General features: G+C 49.2%; 1 protein-coding gene across 1 annotated transcript in view; it reads right to left on the reverse strand.

Annotated features, from left to right (window-relative positions):
* Nucleotides 1-1,492: 1,492 nt before the first annotated feature.
* LOC134490881 (calcium/calmodulin-dependent protein kinase type IV-like) overlaps nt 1,493-20,957 on the reverse strand; it is a 48,646-nt gene continuing 29,181 nt past the window's right edge. Inside the window, exons 7-11 of the mRNA XM_063294241.1 lie at nt 11,707-11,781; nt 10,992-11,067; nt 5,033-5,159; nt 4,171-4,323; nt 1,493-2,140 (exon numbers count right to left, since the gene is read on the reverse strand). Coding sequence (XP_063150311.1) covers nt 1,850-2,140; nt 4,171-4,323; nt 5,033-5,159; nt 10,992-11,067; nt 11,707-11,781 — 722 coding nt within the window. The 3' untranslated portion in view covers nt 1,493-1,849. The remainder of the gene's footprint in view (nt 2,141-4,170; nt 4,324-5,032; nt 5,160-10,991; nt 11,068-11,706; nt 11,782-20,957) is intronic.

Below are 20,957 nucleotides of genomic sequence, written 5' to 3' on the forward strand. Positions count from 1 at the left end.
GCTACTACCCCATGTCAGACTGAGAGAAATATTATTTATCATTGTGGCCTTTTCCTTCTGTCGAACCAGCATTGTGGATGCTCATATTTTAAGTTCCTTGAGGTGATGAACAGTCTTCTGATGACCCTCTCGTCAGGTGCTCTGCACACTGTCTATAAAGCCAGAAAAACTGCATCCACAACTCCTGGGTCCGTTTCTGGGTGAGATTTTTAAGAAGGATGTAGCTTAATGGGACCAAATTAAGTGGAGTTGGGATGAAGTATGGAAATAAGTCCTGTGAGGAATGGTTGAAAGAAATGGATCTCTTGAGCTTGGAGAAGAAGAAGATAGCGCAGATGGGAACAGATTGGATAGCATTCTTCAAATCCCTGAAGAAGGCAAGTACTTGCTTTCTGCTTGCCCAGAAGGCAAAACTTAATTTAAGGAGTTTAAGGCTGGAAACTAGGAGACTGTGAGTTCTAGTCCTGCCTTAGGCAAGAAGCCAGGTGGGTGACCCTAGGCTAGTCATTTTTTTTTTTAATAGCTGGGGGCCATAATATACGCCTTATGTTTTTTGGATGGGTAAGGGCCATTCTGTCTGGGATAATGATGCAAAGTGGATGACACCATATCACACCCTGGCGGAGTCAGAATGTGCTTATTTTTCTGAGTTTGGGGGAAGGAGTGAAGCATTTTTTCCCCAGATTTTTTTTCTCTCTCTTGAATGGTGTTAAATCAGTTGGAAGGCTTATGCAAGCATTTGGTGAGTTCCCTACTTCAAGTTGGCAGGAAACTGTGCTACCAATTTTTGGCCATGTGGAGGTCATGCTACCACATATCCAAATCAATCAGTTCAAATGCTTTCTGCAGAGGCAGAGTGGAGGCAAGTCCAGAGCAATTCTGCATGGCAAAATGACTTCTCTGTGGGTGAATAATTTTGCTGCAATTCCTTGCTCTTGGAAGGAGACCAAAATCTGGCCTACAAGCAAGAAACAATTCAGAGAAGCAACAGCGGCAGTGAGGTTTTTATCTATTTATTGTTCGGAGGGGGGATTTGGAGACTGCTGTTCCTTAATGTATTCCATCTGGCCCACTAGCTATCTCTCACCACACAAATGGCTTGAAAAATCACTGAATTAGTAGAGAAGCACCATATGCTTCTGGGTATGAACAGTTCAAAGTTATCCATTGAATGGACAGACCACAGCAGCTTAGAGCAGATACTCTGAGAGCAGAAAACCCCAGATTCAAAGCTTGGCGCCTGCAGTTAAAAGGATCTTAAGTAGCAATAAAAAAGATTTTTTTTCTTTCCCTGGGTTATTACTATGGGATTTCAAATAGAAGAGAAGAAATAAAGTCTCTATCTTCTGTTGGCCTTGCCTTTGAGGGAACAACTCCGAATATTTACATATTTATTTATTCATCCAATTTCTGAGCTGCCTGACTCAGAAAGGTATATATTCTTATCCTTTTGCTGTATGTTTGTGTGTGTGTCAAACAGAGCAAGTTTAAGAACAGGGATTTCTCTGTAGAGCAAGGCAAACGGCTCTTCAGCAGATAGCTGCCTGCCACTAGCGCCTTCCCCAATCTGGTGCTCTCCAAAAAGTTTGGATTACAGCTCCCAGCATCCCTGGCTGGAGATGACAGGAGCAGGAATCCTGTACAACAAGAGGGTGCCAGATTGCAGAAGGGGTCCCCGCAGTACTTTCTCATAATTTCAGCTGGCTTTTGGTGCTCCTTCATCTGAATTGCTCTCTCAGTCTGGCTGGTGGCCTTTGATGGTCATTATTATAATTTGTTCTATCAGCGGCGATGATAGACTTTATCCCTTGAATTGTGGACAAGAGCGACACGCTGGTGTTCTGGAGGGTTAAGTTGTGCAGCCAGAACCATTAAGTATCACCACCGGGGCAACGGGACTCTCGTTCTGGAAACAGTCGAGCTGCTCCACCTTGGCTAAAGGGGCTACGATCATGGCTTCTTCCCCGCTGACCTCTGGCTTCTTCTCCTTGTAAACGTTATCTTGGAGAAAGAGGTCGCTCTCTGCGGCGGGAGTTGCACTGTCCTCCTTGGTAGCATCTGGATGGCGCTCATTTCTGCATCCCTCATGGTGGCTGTGGTTTCCGAGACGGCTGGATGCAACCACTGCCTTCACAGCAGCCTGCGTGTGTTACAAATGGCCAAGAGTCACATCGGTTTGAATATACATATTTATTATTCCTCTTCTAATGCAGCGGGTGAGAGGGATGTTGTTGGTAGTGACAGTTATTGTCCTTGGCTGGCACTGTTTATGCATATTTATTATAATTTGTAGTTATTGGTTGTTTTTACTCAGTTTTGATTCTATGTTAACTGCCCAGAGTTGCCCCTGTGAGATGGATGGCCATACAGGTTGTTCTTGTTTAATGTCCACTCGTTCAGCAACCGTTCAAAGTTCTGAATGGTGCTGAATGAGGGGTACTTACAACAGGTCTTCGTAGTTGTGGCTGTCGCAGTGTCCCCACGTAATCACAGTTTGGGTGCTCAGCAACCGGCTTGCAATTATGAGATTGCAGCATCCTGCGGTCACGTGACTGCCATTTGTGACCTTCCCTACTGGTTTCTGACAAGCAAAGTCAGTGGGGAAGCCGCGCAGGTGATTGTGTGAGCGCAGGATTCGCCTAATGATGGCAACCAGGACTGCCATTGTAAGTTGGCACAATCATGTGACATCGTGCCTTATGACCTCGTCGCTTAGCAATGGAGTTCCTGGCCCCAATTACCTTTGGTAAGTGAGGTCTACTTGTATACATTTATTTTAATTAATTAAATTAATTAATTCTCACCGGCACCATGTTCTCCAGTACCAAACGCTGGTGGCTGAGTGCCGATGGAACAAAAATGTGGAATAGTGAACTAATAGCAGTGACTGGATCACAGTTGCAAACATCTCCCCAGGTATTAGAGGACCTCAGGGGCAAGAGAGCCCACCCACCAAAGCCAGCCATTGGCCACGGGTGTTCATGTCATCCCAGAGTCCCCTTCTGCAGTCCCAGGAGAATCACATGCTTGACATTTTCTTCAGGCACCGTATTTACCCCAAAGAAGGTCATCCCTGGGTTTAAAATGACCCTCCCTCAGAAGGGAACATCAAGGGAAGACAATCATCACTCTCTGTTACTGCATACTACTCCATTTTAAAGGTGCATTAATTGAGAAGCAGTAGGCAGCCATGAAATTAAAAGGCGCCTGCTCCTTGGGAGGAAAGCTATGGCAAACCTAGACAGCTTATTAAAAAGCGGAGACATCACCTTGCCGACAAAGGTCCGTATAATCAAAGCTATGGTTTTCCCAGTAGTGATGTGTGGCTGTGAGAGTTGGACCATAAGGAAGGCTGAGTGCCAAAGAATTGAGGCTTTCGAACTGTGGTGCTGGAGAAGACTCTTGAGAGTCCCTTGGACTGCAAGGCGGTCAAATCAGTCAACCCTACAGGAAATCAGCCCTGACTGCTCATTGGAAGGACAGAGACTGAAGCTGAAGCTCAAATACTTTGGCCACCTAATGCGAAGAGAGGACTCACTGGAAAAGACCCTGATACTGGGAAAGACTGAAGGCAAAAGGAGAAGGGGGCGGCAGAGGATGGGATGGCTAGATAGCATCACCAATGCAATGAACATGAATCTGAGCAAACTCCGGGAGACAGCGGAGGACAGGAAGGCCTGGCGTGCTATGCTCCATGCGGTCACGAAGGGTCGGACATGACTTAACGACTGAACAACAACAACAAGTCTTCCTTTTACAGTAAAACAGAAACAAAGCAAAACCAGAAGTCTCCCCATGCCCCAAAGCCACTAACGGATGATCCCACTCATCTATGATATTGTGACATGACCTTTCCCCTCCACATATGCCCCTGATGTGAAAATACCCCTCTCCCCAAAAGGACTGCTGCAAGGGGTGTCAAAAAATCAAGATGGCAGCCATGACCAATGAACAAAGCCATGCTTTTTTTTATGTGCAGGCAGGGCTTCAATCACACAGTCATAGCCGCCATACTGAATTTTGACCTGCACCCCACAGGCACCTGGGCTCTGCTGCTTTTGTGGGGCTTGTCTTGCGTCCCGATTCCGAGCCGCCGGCACTGAGCTCGGGCCCCTGGTTCCCAGCCCCCGTTGCGACCCCAGACAGGAGAGCAGAGTCACAGAATCTTACCTTGAGCTTCCGCCTTGCATTAAACTCCTGTAATTTCTTCTGCGTGCTGTCCATGTGGGCAAACTTAGCAGCTTTCCCAGTCACCCAAGGGTGCTCCAAGGCTTGATGAACTGTTAACCTCTTCTGGGGATCAAGGACAATCAGCTTTTGGACCTACAAGGGACAGAGACAGGCTTAGTGTAACGACTCGTGTCGTAACAGATGCGAAAGAGCCAATCAGGGGAGTCTGCTGGGGGGAGGATGTCAAAAAAGTCAAGATGGTGGCCCTGACAGTACAATCAAAGGCCTCTCTCTTATTACATTGGAGCACTGGAGTTCCAGTAGGGAAAGGTCTTGGGGCTAGAACACTGGGGCCCCGAGTGTGGGAAAGGTCCCGTTGCATGGTTATGTTAACACCATGGCTTTTAGATTGCTGGGCTATATTTATATTTAATTTTTTGTTATTGTTTTTATTGTTTGATATTATGGCTGTTTTTATTGTTGTTAGCCACCCAGAGTCACTAGTCTGAGATGGGCGGCAATATAAATTGAACAAACAAACAAACACATTTGGCATTTGGAGAGCCTGTGATCTCTGCATGGACAGAATGGATCTACTAGGAGACTGTCCTCTTCACAGAAAGGGGGCCATGGGGTGGGCCCAGCCAGCCATGGCACTAGCCTCCCACTGCTCCCTCCCACCCCAGGGAGACCCAAGGACATCTCTGCAGAAAAATGGAAGCTGAGACCTGTACTTTCATTTGCAGTGTAATGTTTGAGGGGACCTGGTGCCCGAGTACAAGGCTTCATGCATGCCAGAACATGCAGATGCAGACATGGGCCAGCCACCCGTCTGGGTAGTGCTCAAAATGCAGTAACTCACCAGGTTCTTGGCATTGAGAGACACTTCATCCCACCAAGGAGAGACAAACTCGTAGTCACAATTTAGGATTCGGCTGTACATGTACTGATCTCCTCTTGGGTCGAAGAAGGGCTCAAAGCCACACAGCCTGACAAAAATGGAAGAATCAGATGCCTCTGACTGGGTATGGCTATGATTTCTCAAATCACACACATTTCTATGAGTGCAAAGGGCTCGAAGGCCTTCTCCATTACCTGAATTAACCTTCAGCGAAATATTTATTAATTAAAGATTCAGGGGAATGAAAGTTTCTGAAGTTACGCAGCAAGAGAACCTATACAAGTAAGTCGTGATTAGTGCGTGTTCACATAACGCTATATTGGATTTAGTGCAAACTGTAAGTTGATACCAGGTCGTGTTTAATGCAGCCCAACATTCAGTTAATGCGAGGCTAGCGTGTGTGCAATTGAGGCCACACGTGTGCACAGTTGTGGCTGAGGTTTTAGACACTGCTAATCTTCGGGTGTGCAAAATGGAGGAAAGGAAGATTCTGCCAGAGGAAGACAGTACAAGTTCAATACTGTGACTTTGTTAACAATAAATTTAAGCTATAAATTCATTCTTTTGATCCCTTACTGTAATATTTCATTAATATACATATAAAAATTTATGTTTAAAATTTTTCATTGCCTATTTCCATCGAGCTGGAGCCAATTACCCTATTTTCCATAGAATTATCACTTCGAATAGTGAAAATTCAAATAAGGTGACCATTTTGTGGGATTCACTAATCACACTAATCGAGACCTACCTGTACCCCTCCAGGAAGTGCTGGACTACAGTTTCTGCAATCCTTACAATTTCCTACAATGTAATCCCTGATGACTGGCCATGCTGGCTCAGGCTGATGGGAAGAGCAGTCCCTAACCTTAGATGGTGCAGCTTTTCTATCCTGGCTGTAGGAGAAAGCATGTTTTCTAATTCAATTCTGCTGCCTCTGCAAATTAGGCATAAAAATGAAATAAAACCCCAGACCAGATGCTACTTTGCTAATGCTTATTTAATCAGAAGGGGGGTGGGGGAGAGAATGTAAAATCTGTTTGCTATCATAATGTTTACCAAAAGGCTTAGGACACTATTACTTTAAACTTGGCTGGAGATTGTGGAAAAAAAATCAGTTACCAATATATCCTAATTGTCCTTAATCACCATCTGTTTCATGCAAGCTGATAAATAAAATAAACATTGCATTGAAGTTGCTAAATAATATAAAGAGAGGTGGGGAAAAAGAGGGCGTCAGTCCGTGGGGATTGCATGGGGAGCAACCGGCTTTATTCTGCTCCATCCAGAACCTGCTGGAGTTTGGACCCCCCCGTTATCCATCAAGATGCCCCTTCATCCTCCTGCACAGAGTCAACTTCTAAAAAGGAGGGAAGTCTTCTCAGCAACTGAGGTTCCCTCCCACCTCCAAACCTGCATGCTGCTTGGAAACACAAAAGCAGAGGAGAAGCAGCAAGGGGAAGGGTCTTAACATCACCCCCTTTCACCCCTCTCTCATTTGCAAATGCCCTATTGAAGGCCTGTCACTATTCCAGCTGGTCTTCATAGGACTGGCTTCTGTATGCTGAGAGGACACGTTTGCAGAAGAGACCCGGCCCAGGCCCTGGGCTAGAATGGGGTGCGTGGTTCCAGTTAGCTGTCTTCTTTTTTACCTCTTGATGTATTTTGTTTTCTTTTAGTATTTTTTATCTGTTGACTGCCCTGAATTGTTACAGAGTCCGGTGGCCTTGAAATTGAATCTCTCAATGTGGAGGGGGTTAATTCACTAGTTCTTCCTTACCAGTCCCCCTCCACTGCATTCTTGTCCAGTGGTTCTTTCTCCCACCTCATCCCTGCAACACTGTAGGCACTGCATTTACACTGCAACATAAAACTATGAGTTTTCTTAGCATACGCTGCCCTAAATATATTATGGGTTTGTCTGTGTATTAGAGTTCTGTGCAACGTAGAAAAGTAATTGCAAAATATGTGGACGTAAGATATCCACCATCATCGAATTACAGAAGTTAAAAACAGTAAGTTAGAACAGTGTTTCTCAGCCTTGGCAAGTTGAAGATGGGTGGACTTCAACTCCCAGAATCACCAGTCAGGATGGCTGGCTGGGGAATTCTGGGAGTTGAAGTCCACCCATCTTCAACTTGCCAAGGTTGAGAAACACTGACTTAGAGCAATATAAACACAGATGTGGTGTTCCTTCAATAAATTACATTTGAAAAGACGTCTGCAAGAGCTCTGCTTTAATATGCTTTTGGAATGACAATAATGTTGAGGTTAATCTAGTTTCTCAGGAGGGGCTGTTACTGAGAAAGATTTCCTGCTGGCCTCAGTGCCCCTAGCTTCATGGTGGTGTGGAAGTACAAATCATTTTCCCCGAAATGTTCTTACTGGGCTGTTGATTCTTAGCTGAAGATTGGCCCTTGGGGCATCTCGATCCCGAGCAGCTACGGTTTTATTATAGGTAAAAACCAGCACTTTAATTTGTACCTGGAAACTGGTTAGCAACAGATTTATCAGCCTCAGGCAGCAGTTATGACGTGAGGACTGTTCTCCATGGCTCCAGGCTATTCATCAGTCCTTCTGCTGGCAGAAAACAATATGGCATAAAATCATATTGCCAAACTGCCACCAGATGGTGGTGTCCATATTTGCTGTGTGCAGGGCAACTTAAGGAAAGAGACTGTACAGTAGAATCGCAGAATCCTAGCCACTATTTTCATATCCTAGAATTTCAGAAGCAGCAGGACGGCTGTTGGAGATCGGCTTCTTTTCTGCTGACTTAAAACCTGCTCTGGTGGTTTGCAGATTGGCAGCCAGTTTGTCCTTTGCTGAGCTTGTCCTATGTTGAGCAGAGAAACTGATAACATTTCACCTCTGCTCCTTTTATCCAGGCCAGTGGTCTCCAAAGTGGGATGCGCATATCCCAAGAGCTACACAAGACCGTCCATTAGGGTATGGGGAAAAAAGTATTAGAATACGGTTTATTTCACTTTCATCTCATCCTTATTTTAATCTCATCCTTTTTTTAAAAAAAACCTATTTTGGGATTATGTTTTATATAATGTATGCAATATATTACTAGAGTAGTACAGGTATATCATAGATAAAAAATCAACCTCAATGTCTTCAGGGTGCATTTGAAGTGGACAGTTGCAGTCCACCCATCTTCAAGTTGCCGGGATTGAGAAACACTGACTTAGAGCAACATAAACACAGATGTGGTGTTCCTTCAATAAATTACATTTGAAAAGACGTCTGCAAGAGCTCTGCTTTAATATGCTTCTGGAATGACAATAATGTTGAGGTTAATCTAGTTCCTCAGGAGGGGCCATTACTGAGAAACATTTCCTGCTGGCCTCAGTGCCTCTAGCTTCATGGTAGCGGGGAACTACAAATCATTTTTCCTGAAATGTTCTTATTGGGCTGTTGATTCTTACACTGAAAAAAATGTTTTACTGATAAGAGGGCACAGTTGAAGAAGTTTGGAGAACGCTGGTTTGGGCTACTGGGCCTTCAAGGAAACACTTCCCTTAGAAGACTGGAAGGTCAAGAGCTGGAAGGAGAAGTTCTCTCTAATGGGGAGATGGACCCACAGCATCACTGCCCCCAGCTGAAAAGGAGGTATTCTAGATCAGATCCGCTCTCCACCACTCTGGATGCTGAGGGAGCACTGCTTACTGGTGGGCATCTGACCTTGATTCATAATGCTGGTTATTGCCTACAAAGCCCCTTTAGTGGTAACATCATGTTGCATCAGACTCCCCCGGTCAAGATTTAATCTGCCCATCTGGTAAGAACATCTCAGAGGGCCTACTGAGACTTGCTCCCACCCTACGTGAAATCAGAGGAATCAGGACCAGGGAGGAGCCTCTTCGTCATGGCCGCGGGCTCTGGAATTTGTTACCCACAGAAATTCATGCAGCCCTCTTCCTTGTACAGAATATGGAAGATGACCTTGATGGAGATATGCAGGAACCATTGCCTAGGTCAGTGTTCCTCAACCTGAGCAGCCTTAAGATGTATTGACTCCAACTCCCAGAATTCTGGGATCCCCATGCTGGCTGGGGAATTCTGGGAGTTGAAGTCCACACATCTTAAAACGGCCAAGGTTGAGAAACACTGGCCTAGGCAAAAGGGGCTGAAGCGTTTTTTAAGTCCAGAACAATGAGATTACATTTGGAAGCGGATCGGGCAGACACGTCCCTCATTCACTGGAGTGTAAGAAGGGGGAGGAGATCCAGCACAATCAGACTTGCAAGATTCTGTGGTTATAGTCAGTCTCAATAAAAATAGTTTTAGCCTTCTGGTGGAGTTGATGTCCTGGTCTGCTTTACCTGGTGGGGCTGACACTCCTAGTGTTTCACAAAGCACTGCCAGGTTTTTAACCTTAGTTTAATGTTTGGGGATAGTCTTTGGGAGCAGGGCTCTGGTTTATTTGACATATTGTGATTTATTCATTTAAAGCATTTATTTACAACAATGTGACTGGATGATGTACAAAAAACCAATAACAAAAACACTAAAGACAAAATAATTATACTATTGAAAAATGGATACAATCATTAATCAGTGATTGAGGACTCAAATGTATTAAATGTCACCAGAATCTGTCACCCAGAATCTTCAGAGTGGGGCAAGTTACTAAAACTGTAAAACACATAACAAATAGCCAGTTTGCTCTAGTGGTGAAGGTGCTGGGCTAGAAACTAGGAGATTGAGAGTTCTGGTCCCGCCTCAGGCACGAAAGCCGGCTGGGTGACCTTGGGCCAGTCACTCCCTCTCAGCTCAACCCACCTCACAGGGTTGTTGTTGTGGGGAAAATAGGAGGAGGAAGGGTATGTTCCCTCTCTTGAGTTATTTACAAAAATAATAAAGGCGGGATAGAAAACAAACAAACAAACATAGAGATCTGGAGCTATTTGTAAAGTGGTACAAAATTGTAGTGTGGAATTGTCCCCCACTGCATCCCCTTCTCGTTTGCTTAGCCTTGAGGGAAATGAATCTTTGACCTGAATTCAGAGATGTATCTACAAGTAGTCCTTGCTTAACAACCACAATTGGGACTGGAATTTTGGTTGCTTAGTGAAGCGGACATTAAGTGAACCCAACCCAATTTTATGACCTTTTCATGGTGTCCGTTAAGCGAATCACCATGGTCATTAAGCGAATCACGTGGTTCCCCATTGATTTTGCTTGCTGGAAGCTGGGTGGGAAGGTCAAAATGGCAATCACATGACCGCAGGATGCTGCGACGGTCATAAGTGTGAAGACCAGGCATAAGTTGGTTTTTCCAGCACTGCCGTAGGTCTGAACATCGCTAAAAGAATGGTCGTTAAGCGAGGACTACCTGTATTGAGACTGCAGAAGAGTTCCTTCATGCGGAGGGGTACTCTACCTTTATCTTACTACACACTGAAGATAACCAGCATGGAGAGCTACTGTCTTTATACTCTATTTGAAGCTTTGTGGGTGAGGAGAGGAAAGGGTGTTTTCTACCCAGATCAATCTTTGATCTGAAACAGGCCCCCTCTTGACATTCTTATACTTTTGCCTGTTCCTTTTTTTTTTTGGCAACCACACTGAGAGCAAATGAAGAAGAAAGCAGTATGCCTGTGAGTATGTGGGGTGGGGGGTGGCGGGTAGAAGGCAGCATAATTTTGTGTTTATACTTGGAGAGAGTAAAAAACAAGAGAGAATGGAGGTAAAGGGGTGGTGGTGGTAAGCATCTAATTTATTTTTAAGTCTGGAAGCAGAGAATGGCAGACATCATGGGTGGGTGAGAATCCCCCCCTCAAAAAAACAGCATAAGAAGAGGCATGTTTCACACCATGCTTGTTTGCTGGACCGTGCTTGAAGGGGAGAACTCGAGTGAGCCAAGCACAGCGACAGGAGTTTCGTGTTGAAGTATTTTAACATTACTCACAAGATGTATGTTATGACGCCTACAGACCACATATCCACTTCAGGGCCATATGGTGAGCCATGGAGAATTTCGGGTGCTGAAGGGATATGAAAAATAAAGACAGAATCGAGAGAGTGGAGTTGGCGGACATATCCTGGCTTCCATTTTTTCCCTCTCCCACTGTGACTCTCTTACCCGCTCATCCCCTAAGCCAGGGTTTCTCAACCTTGGCAACTTTAAGACGTGTAGACTTCAACTCCCAGAATGCTGGTTGGGGAATTCTGGGAGTTGAAGTCCACACATCTTAAGGTTCCTAAGGTTGAGAAACACTGCTTTATAGAATAAAATAATATCTGAGTTGGATTACACCTTTTATCTTTTACACACTGGTTTGGGAATAGTGGCAAGAAACATGAGTTTATAGGGAGGGAATGACATTGGTAACTAAGCTGAAAGAACCACCAGGCCTGAGTTGCAAATCTCCACACAACCACTAGATAGCAGCAGAGAGATAAAGAAACTCTAACATTCTGCTGGCATCTAGTGGAAACCTGGATTTTCACACCCCAGATATAGTATTCCTGCAAAAGGTCCTTTCTTAGGGAGCACAATTGCTGATAGAGCTATGCACTTTCTTCTTGAAAATAGGGCCCGGGATACTGACTCTCCCTTTCTCTTGCACCCAAGTCCCTTTAAAATGGACAGATTTCCACATTGGTCTCCATCACTTACTCACCACAGTATCCTGGGGTGCCACATACGGTTTTCATTGTGACTTGCTCATCCACAATTTTGGATAAACCGAAATCACCTGGGAGAAAACAGAGATAAGTGTGTGTTTATGTGTGTGTTTTGTGTGTGTGTGTGTGTAAGTTCTCCTTTCTTCTAGAACCAGAAAGGAAGGGATTTCTGTTCTCCAATTAGCTTTAGGCCACCAGATCTGTGCTGCAAACATCCAGATGATTGCTAGAGGGCAGGAAAAGTAAAATAATGTTCTGTATTTCTGTGCTGTCATGTAGCAGTCCACATCCTGGAGCCATGAGGTTAACCTAAACCAAAGTTGGGTAATTTTGGCTCAGTACAGAATGCGAACCAGGGCACCACAGTAAGCCATTTTTTAAAAATCTTTTGGCACCTTCACGTCAGTGTTGACTCTTGGTAACTGGTTTCTTTATTTGGACATACAGTAGCATATGATCTGAGCACAACCATTTTGTTCTGTTATTTAGGTTAAAAGTGTTGTGTGAATCCAACCTGTAATTAATGGCAACAACCCAGGCATGGAAAGCTCTTGCTGGGGACTGTAGTTATGATGACCCTGTTGTCTTTTTGAACTTAGCTGGAAATGTTTTTATTCTCACCATTTTAATGGGACATTTTACAGCTGGCTTACACTATACAGACTGCCATGAATGAAAATTAAGGATTTTATTGGAGTTAGGGATGGGCAAGAAATAAATATACCCTTTTTAATAATTAAATGTTAATCTATCAAATAAAGCAATAACATGTATCCTTATAGAACTGGAAGAAGGAAAACAAACAAAAAACAGGATAGATGTGCTTATTTTTGCACAATCTTATTTATTTATTTATTTACTATCCCGCCTTTATTATTTTTATAAATAACTCAAGGGGGCGAACATACCTAATACTCCTTCCTCCTCCTATTTTCCCACAACAACAACCCTGTGAGGTGGGTTGGGCTGAGAGAGAGGGACTGGCCCAAGGACACCCAGCTGGCTTTCAGGCCTAAGGCGGAACTAGAACTCGCAATCTCCTGGTTTCTAGCCCCTTGCCTTAACTGCTAGACCAAACTGGCATAATGCCTGAAACCTGAATTTCTTTCGAAGATAGTCAGTTTCACCCAAGCTGAAGAGGAGGAGGAAGAAATGTGTTTTCTTGCCTTAAATCAACTTTTCTAAGTGGCTGCAGCTTGCTAACCACTGGCAGGCTGTAAATTCATTTAGCTTCTTCTCCCAGCGTAACTGAACTGAGGTAACAATCCCAACCTGCCTTCTCTTTCCCTTCCAGCCTGGTGCTTTAAAATCCCATTCTTGCACACAATTTGCAATTTGCTTTCTCACTGCCTTTCCTCCCTTCCCTTCCACCATAATTCCTGCTGCAGGGGAGGGTTAGAGCAGTTTTTTTCAAACTGTGTTCCCTTGAATGCAGCCAATTTTCTGTCACTAGAGCTTTGCTTCTTGATCAAGGGTTTTGAGAACTGCTTTTTTAACTCGCAGGGTCTATGGCCTGGAAAGGTCTGAAAACCTGTAAGTTGGAGCTTTGCACAGAAGCCCAGTGCCCTCCTCTGAAAAGGAAACGTGGTATGTTAAAAAAAAAAAAGGATTCTTATAGGAATCTGGAGCTCCAATAGAAGATAATATGTGTGGCTCAGGGTTGAACTGTGGAGTCCTTGGTGCTCTCTGAGCTTGGCTGTTTGTTTGTAGATGTTTCATTACCCAACTAAATATCAGCAGCAGCACAGTTACCTAGTTGGGTAACAAAATGTCTGCAAACAAATAAACAAGCTCAGAGAACACCAAGGGCCCCACAGAATCTGCAGCTGCCTGTTGCTTTGTGTTCCACATCCCTTGCACCAAAGTCCTACACTTACTCAGAAAGATTTTGCTTGGAAGACACCATCTAGTGACCCTCCAACCACTGTCTCCCTATGTCATGCGCTGCCTACCTCTGAATAACGTTCAGACACTGGTTTGCAAATCAGGTTCTGGTTTATTTCAGGGCAGGTACAACGTTGGTAGAAAAAAGCTGAGAGTGACAGGAGCGCGCCGGTGCGGGGTTTAAATACCCCGCGCCGGTCAGCGCCCCCTCGCTCACGGTCACGTCACCCCCCTTTGTCCCATGCGTTGCCCTGCCATTGGTTGAGGGTTTCCAGGATCGCCCATCCTCAGGTTTTCATTCTTCTGCTGATTGCTTTCAGCTGGGCGATCCCCGTTGTATTGCCGCTGATGGCTTGGGTGGCTCCGTGATCCGTTTAGCTATTGTTTGTTAGCCGTTAGTCGTTGTGGGTTGATGGCTACTTAACTTGTGCCCCTTCACCTATTTCCTTGTCATTGTCATGAGTGCCATTGCGCTGATGACTTTAGCTCAACGGCACTCATGACATACTGCCCCCTTTTCGAATAGTGTTCTCCCCCGGTTTTCTTGGTTTTCCCCGTGGAGCTGTCAAAACGCCACACATTTTTTTTTTTTTTTTCAAAGTTCCCGCCGGAGTAGTTGTCGCCCCTCCCTTTGCTCCTCCCTCTACCACGTGCCTTCCCAGGGTGTGTCCATGGTGCGCATGCTCGGGTTCTGACCTGGCGTGCGCATGCTCCAACCACACCCTGTTTGTTTGGCTCAGTTCGGCGAGGCGAGAGGCGTGGCTGGTCGGGTGCTTCTCAGCTCCAGGTAGGGCCCTTCTTTTCTTATTTAGAGTGCGTCGCCTTTGTTGTGTCTCCTGGGCGTTGCCCCCAGGTTGCCCTGTTGACTTGCTTGCCACTCCCCCGCTGCCGGGGGGCGGGGGGAGGGTGCTGGCGATCGTTTGTCACCACCCCGTGGGCCCGGGGCGGGGGGAGTGAGTCCCGGGGGGGGAAGGTCCACCCAAGTCGCGGGCTTGGGGGGGGCCCTTTCCCTTGGGGCACGGGAGGCGGGGGGGGGCCTGCGGGGGGGGGGTTGGTTTTGCTGACCTTGGTTGCGGTTTGTCGGGGTATGCCCGGTGAAATGCTCTGGTCAGGTCAGGCGCGTTAACGTTGTGCGCCGCCACCCATTCCGGGTGGGGGAAGTGTTTCCACCTGACCAGATAGTGTAGAGTTCCTCGTTGCTTGCGGGAGTCGAGGATGTCCCTTATCTCGAAGTGGTGTTGCCCGTCGATCATTAGCGGTGCGGGCTGTGGCGTGCTTGGGTGCCATCGGGAGGTGGTTGCCGGTTTTAGGAGGCTGGTATGGAACACCGGGTGGAGTCTCCGGAGGTTGTGTGGCAGGTCCAGGCGTATTGCTACCGGGTTCACTATTTGCGTGACTCGGAACGGCCCGATGTACTTAGGCCCCAGTTTTTTCGAGGGTTGGGTTGACTTTAGGAACTTGGTGGAGAGATAGGCCATATCCCCCGCCTGGAACGTCGGTTGTTGGCGCCGGTGCTTGTCGGCCTGCTCTTTGTAAGCAGCCTGTGCCTCCTTCAGCGCCGCCGTGATTACTGGCCATGCTTCCGCGATCTTCCTTCCCCAGTCGCTGGCGTCCACCTGGGGTTCCGGGGGTTGCGGTAGCTCCGGGATGGGGACGAAGTCGCGCCCCGAGACTACTTCGAACGGGGTTTTCCCCGTGCTCGTGTGGACGGCGTTGTTGTATGCGACTTCGGCGAACGGGAGCAGTTCAGCCCAGTCGTCTTGGTGGTAGTTCGTATATGATCTTATAAATTGCTCTAAGGTGGCATTAAGAACCTCAGTGGCTCCGTCCGTCTGCGGATGCCAAGCCGTAGATAGGGCCTGTTGGGTCCCCGTCAGCTTCAGGAAGGCCCGCCAGAATTTGGAGGTGAACTGTGTGCCCCTGTCGGTCACCACACGTGCGGGACATCCGTGTAGCCTGTACACGTGGATGAGGAAGAGTTTGGCTAGTTGTTGTGAGGATGGGACCGACGTGCAGGGGATGAAGTGGGCCTGCTTTGAGAAGTAGTCCTTCACCACCCAAATGGCCGTTTTCTTCTGGCTGGGTGGGAGGTCCACTATAAAATCCATAGAGATTTCCTCCCATGGGCGGGAGGGTTCTGCCACCCGTTGCAATAGCCCCGCGGGTTTGCCTGGTGCCCGTTTGGCCCTAGCGCACGTTGGGCAGGACGCCACGTAGGTTTTTACGTCTCGCCTGAGCGCGGGCCACCAGAATTGGCGCCGTGTTAGGTGTAGGGTCTTGAGGAACCCAAAGTGTCCCGCTTGCTTGGCGTCGTGTGACCTATGCAAGATCGCCTGGCGTTGCGAGTCCGGGACGTAGATTCTGCCTTCCCCCCATGCCAGGTCTTGCGCCATCGTTACCTTGTCGGGGTTTGCCAGGAGCCAGGGGTCGGTTTTGAGGGCGGCGGCGAGGTCCTTGCGCATTCCCCCTGGTAGTTGCGGTTGGCTTCTTTCCGTCTCCGGTTGTCCCGCCGTCGGCTGCGCCGTAGCGTCGAGCTGCCTCCGTGCGCCGCTTCGGGTGGTCACGGCCATCCCCAGTTGCGAGGCGGATAGGACCGTCCCAATGGTGTCTGGGGCGGGCTCTTCGTCTTGGGGCAGCCGGGAGAGGGCGTCGGCCAGGAAGTTCTTCTTGCCCGGCATGAACTTCAGCTGGAAATCAAAGCGGCTGAAGAATTGGGCCCATCGGACCTGTTTTGGGCTAAGGCGTCTAGGCGTTCGTAGGGCCTCGAGGTTCCGGTGTCCGTCCAGACCTCGAATGGTTGGGTGGCTCCCTCGAGTAGGTGTCGCCATGTCTCTAGTGCCGATTTCACCGCGAAGGCTTCTTTCTCCCAGACGTGCCATCGCCTCTCTGTCTCGGAGAACTTCCTTGACAGGTAGGCGCATGGTTTCAGGAGCCCCGTGGAGTCTTTTTGTAGCAGGATGGCTCCCAGGGAGAAGTCTGAGGCGTCGGCTTGGACCACGAACGGCCGTTCTGGGTCCGGGTGCGCGAGGATTGGCTCCGTCGTGAACAGCGCTTTCAGCTTGTCGAATGCGGTCTGGCACGCGGGAGTCCAATTCAGCACTGTGCCTGGGTTCTTGGCGCGTCGGGTGTCCCCCACCCCTTTGGTTTTGAGGAGGTCCGTTAAGGGGAGGGCTATCTCAGCGAACCCCCGGGCGAATGACCTGTAGAAATTCGCGAATCCCAGGAAGCTCTGTAGTTGCCGTCTGTTGCGGGGCCGCTCCCAGTTTAGCACCGCTTCGACTTTTGCGGGGTCCATTTCGATGCCGTCCCCGGAGATTCGATACCCCAAATAGTCTAGGCGCTCTTTGTGAAACTCGCACTTTGTAGGCTTTGCATAGAGCTGCGCCCTTCTGAGCTTGTCGAGGACTTGCCTGACTAAGGTTACGTGTTCCTCGTGTGTTTTTGTGTAAATGAGGACGTCGTCGATATAGACCAGGACCCCTTTAAACAGATGTTCATGCAGTACCTCATTGATGAGCTGCATGAACACCCCAGGGGCCCCCGCGAGTCCGAAGGGCAGTACCTTGTACTGGAAAGCGCCTAGGGGGCAGTTAAACGCCGTCTTCCATTCGTCCCCCTCCCTGATTCGGATGCGATAGTACGCCTCGCGAAGGTCCAATTTGGAAAAGACTTTGCCCGTGGACAGGTGGGCGAGCATGTCCTTCACCAGGGGTAAGGGGTATTTGTTGGACAGGGAAGCCGCGTTTAGGCCCCGGTAGTCGGTGCAGAGCCGTAGGGTCCCGTCTTTCTTCTCCCGGAATAAGACGGGGGCTCCGACCGGTGAGCATGCTGGCTCTATGAATCCCCTGTCTAGGTTTTTATCGATGAACTCCCGGAGGGTTGCCATCTCCTTCGGGGTCATCGAATAGATCTTTGGTCTAGGTAGGGGGACGTCGGGCAGTAGGTCGATCCGGCAATCCGTCTTGCGGTGGGGGGGTAGTTGGTCTGCCTCTGCCTCTCCGAAGACCTCGGAGAAGTCGGCGTATTGTTCTGGTAGGTCTGCTGTGGTAGCGGCGTTGTCTTGTGTGGTCGCCTCCGCTCGTCCTACCGTGGGGTTGCTTTTGCCAGCTGGTACTGGTGCTCGATACTCGCCGTCGCCGAATGTGAAGGTGCGGGTCGCCCAGTTGATCCGCGGGTTGTTTTTCGCGAGCCATGGCATCCCCAGGACTGCAATGGGCCGTCCGATGGGCGTGACTACGAACGATGTGCGCTCGGTGTGAGTGCCCATTTGCAGGGTGACCGGCTCGGTTTGTAGCGTGGCTGGTTTCCCTCCCGCTGTAGAGCCGTCCAGCTGGTGGAATGCCAGCGGCGTGGGGAGGGGGAAGCAGCGGAGGTCGAGTTTGGCGACTAGGTCGGGGTGGATGAGGTTTTTTGAGCACCCCGAGTCCACTAGTGCCGCGGCCGTGGTGGCTCCGTTGCCGGCAGAGAGTTGAATTGCTGCCAATATTACGGAGCTTTTGTCGTTTCGTTGAGGTGGTCCGCGTTGCTGTCCCACCGCCTGCCTCGCCACGCGTCTCAGAGCAAGCGGGGAGCATTTCCCGCCGGCTGGTCGGGGTCGGTATTGTCCTCTTCCCCCCAGTAAGCGTCCCAGCCCTCTTCCGGTGTCGCTGTGGCCACGGTCATTCGGCGGTGAGGGGGCGGCCCCGGGTTGGGTGGTTTGGGGCTAATTTTCGGGGCGGGCTTGGGCGCGCTGGTCGGCGGTCGGTTGGCGAAGCAATCCGCCGTCTTGTGCCCTAATTTGCCACACCTCCCGCAGGGCTCCCGGTTGAACTTCTTTTTTGGGTATATGGGGCCGGCCATCCCCCCGTGTGGTGCGGGTACCTTTTTCCCGACATAGTTTGTGTCTTCCGTGGTTGTCATAAGGAAGGTGCGGTGCGCGTGTTCGGCTTTCCCCGCGAGGTGGATCCACCCGTGTAACGTTTCTGGGTCGTCGCGGTAGAGGGCCCATTGGAGAACGTCGCGGTTGAGCCCCCTTTTGAAGATTTCCAGCAGGGTGGTCTCAGACCAGTCGCAGACCTTTCCCGCGAGGGCTTTGAACTCCAGGGCGTAGTCAGGGACCGTGCGTGTGCCCTGTTTAAGTCTCTGGAGTGCGCTTTTCGCCCGTACTTTAGCTAGGGGGTCTTCGAAGTAGTTTTTCATCTCTTTGATGAAAGCAGGGAAGGTGGCGAGGGCGGGGGAGCTGGACTCGTACAGTTGGACGTACCAGTCCGCCGCCCTGTCTTGGAGTTTGATCGCCACGGCGGCGATCTTGTCGGCCTCGGAGTCATAGGAGTGTCCGTGCCTCCCCATGAACTCCCTAGCGTTGGTCACGAAAAACGAGAGTTTTGAGGGGGTCCCATCGAAGAAGATGGGGAAGTCCTTTGGGGCCCGGGCGTTTTGTGCGGCCCCGCCTCTCGCTTCCCGGGGTGTGGTGTCGGCCGCCTGTGCCGTCTGCTGGCTCTCCGCTGGCCCGTGTGGGTTCGGTGCTTCGCTCGGGGTGTGGGCTTGTGCGGGGACGTCGTTGGGTGGCGCGGGGGGCATGAGCGCCTGGAGCATGGTCCAGAGTTCCGTCAGCTGAGCCTGCATGGCCGCGAGTTCAGCTCGTGCCTCCTCGTCCACAGCCCGCGCCGCCGCTGGGGCCGGTTCCGTTGGCGCGTCCTCGGGAGTGGGTTGCCGGTGGGGTTCATCGTCCCTCCGCCGCAGGTCCGCTTCCTCCTCCGTCTGATGGGTGTCTCCGTCGTCCTCCTCCGTGTTGAGCACCGTGGGGCTGTCGCTCCACGCCCGTTGCTGGGGTGCGATGTGGGGCGCGGGGTCCTCCGCTGGTTTCGGAAGTCGTGCTGCTCCCTCCCGCGGTCGGGTTGCCTCCGTCGCCATCTCCCCTTGGGGTTGGAGCTGAGGCTCGGGTCGGGTGGGGTGGGCGTCCATGGCTCCGGGAGTCCGCGGTGCCTCTGGCCTCGGTCGGTCCTCCTCTGTCTCTTGCCGCGCGGCTCGCCCTCCTTGCCCGCGTCGTTCCGGCCTCATCTTGCTGGTCTTCTCGCCGTCTACTCCTCCCGCGGCTCGTTGTCGTCCGGTGGGGCTCGGCGAGGCTGAGTTTATGACTCTCAGCTTTATGTCATGCGCTGCCTACCTCTGAATAACGTTCAGACACTGGTTTGCAAATCAGGTTCTGGTTTATTTCAGGGCAGGTACAACGTTGGTAGAAAAAAGCTGAGAGTGACAGGAGCGCGCCGGTGCGGGGTTTAAATACCCCGCGCCGGTCAGCGCCCCCTCGCTCACGGTCACGTCACCCCCCTTTGTCCCATGCGTTGCCCTGCCATTGGTTGAGGGTTTCCAGGATCGCCCATCCTCAGGTTTTCATTCTTCTGCTGATTGCTTTCAGCTGGGCGATCCCCGTTGTATTGCCGCTGATGGCTTGGGTGGCTCCGTGATCCGTTTAGCTATTGTTTGTTAGCCGTTAGTCGTTGTGGGTTGATGGCTACTTAACTTGTGCCCCTTCACCTATTTCCTTGTCATTGTCATGAGTGCCATTGCGCTGATGACTTTAGCTCAACGGCACTCATGACACCCTACCACCTTCAGGATTATGACCCACCCTTTAAGAAACTCTGGGTTAAGGTCTCACAACCAGTGCCCAGATGAGTTGGTGGTAGCAGCTAATATCCTGAGCATAACCTTTTGTAAGGCTGGGAAGACCTGGCTTTGTGCCCAGGCCTGGGGCTTCGAGCGTGTGGATGGTCCCAGCTCTTGGCTGTATTAACATCCATACATTGCTAACTTGGCAGCCATGTATATTGATTTTGTATTTATTTTATATTTTAATTGTTTTAACTGTAATTGTTTTAACTGTTTTATAGTTTTATTGTTGTAAGCCACCCAGAGTCACTTGCTGAGATGGGCGGCTACAGAAATCAAATCAAATCAAATCAATCAATCAATCAATCAATCATATGTTTGTGCTCCACCTGCAGCACATGATTTTCCCCAGACTCATTCTAGGCTTTTAATAGACATTAAATCTGAGCTTCTGCTTTGATTTGGATTATTTGGAATACCTGTTCCAGGACATGAAGAAACTCGAGCAAATTCAGAGAATCAACTCTATGAACCCATCACAGTCTTTTGTTACAGAAGGATGGGGTGGGTGTAACTCAGATGAAGCCAATATGGATAGGCATTCTTTCTGGGATGAATTTTAGATAGATTATGGTTGATTCATAAGCCATCCCCCACCCCTTGAGACTCAGTTGGGGTTTGTCTCCCTGGTCCTCACTGGAGGAGTCATTCCAGTATATTAAAATTACAGTAATTAACAGAATTATGCAGAATGAATGTTACTGACATTCCA

The sequence above is a fragment of the Candoia aspera genome, chromosome 1 (assembly GCF_035149785.1).
Source record: "Candoia aspera isolate rCanAsp1 chromosome 1, rCanAsp1.hap2, whole genome shotgun sequence".
Taxonomy (NCBI): domain Eukaryota; kingdom Metazoa; phylum Chordata; class Lepidosauria; order Squamata; family Boidae; genus Candoia; species Candoia aspera.